At 41.3% G+C, this 1,513-nt stretch overlaps 1 protein-coding gene across 1 annotated transcript; it reads right to left on the bottom strand.

The window, feature by feature from the left end:
- Positions 1 to 764: 764 nt before the first annotated feature.
- LOC112653127 (NADH dehydrogenase [ubiquinone] 1 alpha subcomplex subunit 2-like) lies at positions 765 to 1,085 on the bottom strand. Its single transcript, XM_025437005.2, has one exon. It carries the CDS (start codon positions 1,083 to 1,085, stop codon positions 786 to 788), a length of 300 nt encoding a protein of 99 aa, XP_025292790.1. The 3' UTR covers positions 765 to 785.
- Positions 1,086 to 1,513: the final 428 nt, after the last annotated feature.

The raw sequence follows: 1,513 nt of genomic DNA, 5'->3' as shown, positions 1-1,513 counted from the left end.
GTTCCCAAAGAGAAATTGGATGCAGTTGTTACCTTTGAACCCCGACAAGTGAGGGATTTTTTTTTTTCCTCTCCAACTTCTTTCAAGATTTTTTCTTTGTTTTTCTGCAGTTTGAATGTGATACATCTAGGTACAGATTTTTCTCAATTTATCCTCATTGTTCTCTGGATCTGTGGTTTGGTGTCTGACATTAATTTTGGGGATAGTCTCAGTTGTTCTTGCTTCAAATGTTTTTTCTATTCCTCCTCTCTTCTCCTCTTGATGTCCCCATTACTTGTATGTTATGAATTCTATGGGGGGAATTCTTGTCTCAACTGCATGATAATTTTTTTTTAAATTGGAGTATAGTTGGCACATAGTGTTACATTAATTTCAGGTTGTGTTGTCCCAGTTCTTGGATATTTTGTTCCACTTTTTTTCAGTTTCCTTTTTTGTTTTTCAATTTCTTTTTTCTTTCTTTCTTTCTTTTTTAAATTTATTCATGAGTGACACACAGAGAGAGGCAGAGACACAGGCAGAGGGAGAAGCAGGCTCCATGCAGGGAGCCCGACATGAGACTCGATCTCAGGTCTCCAGAATCAGGCGCTGGGCTGAAGGCAACACTAAACTGCTGAGCCACCCGGGCTGCCCTAGTTTTCAATTTCTTTTTTTTTTTTTTCTTTTTTTTTTTTTTTTCATTTTTCGGCACAAGCTGTATAAAGAACAGAACACATTTTTTTTCACATTTTACTCAGTCCAACAAGCCCAAGCTGTTGGGCTGTTGCTCTTAACAATCAGTGGAGGCTTCAGGCTTTGCCACTTAGCACATTGTCCACGGCTCTGGTTACCTGATCAGCACTCAGGCTGTTCAAAGAGACATTCTTCTCTCGGGCAAATGCGTAGCGGGTCCAGAGTTTGGGCTGCACATCGGAACACTCGCTGGTTAGGATTGGCAGGTCAGGAGTCGCCTTCTTCAGCTCTACATAGTGTTTCTCGATGAATTCCCTGACGCCCTGACTGCCGGGCAAGCACTGGCACAAGTGGACACGAATCTCACGCGGGGCAACTTTGGCCCCAATTCTCAGACTCGCTGTGGCAGCTGCCATCTCTGCTAGTGCCTAACTCCCCCTAGTTTTCAATTTCTAGGGACACATCTTCAAGGTTGCTCAGCCATGTCCTGTCTACAAATGAACCTGTTAAAGGCATTCTTTGTTTCTATGACAGCATTTATGATTTCTAGCATTTTTAAATTCTTTCTTAGCATTTCCATCTCTCTGCTAACATTATCCTCCTGTTCTTCCATCTTATCCACTTTTTCCTTTAGAGCCCTTAGCGTAGTCATCATAGTTGTTTTAAATTCACCTTCTGATAATTCCAACATCTCTGCCATATAGGAGTGTGGTTTTGATGTTTGCTGTCCCTTCAAACTGTTTTTTGCCTTTTAGTTTGCCTTATAATTTTTTGTTGCAAGCTGGACACTGATGTGCTGGGTAAAGGAACTGCAGTAAAGAGATTTTTCATAATACGGTGGTAA

Source organism: Canis lupus, chromosome 3 (assembly GCF_003254725.2).
Source record: "Canis lupus dingo isolate Sandy chromosome 3, ASM325472v2, whole genome shotgun sequence".
In the NCBI taxonomy this organism is placed as follows: domain Eukaryota; kingdom Metazoa; phylum Chordata; class Mammalia; order Carnivora; family Canidae; genus Canis; species Canis lupus.
The sequence above is the reverse complement of the archived record's forward strand: the minus strand, read 5'-3'. Positions and strand labels throughout refer to the sequence as shown.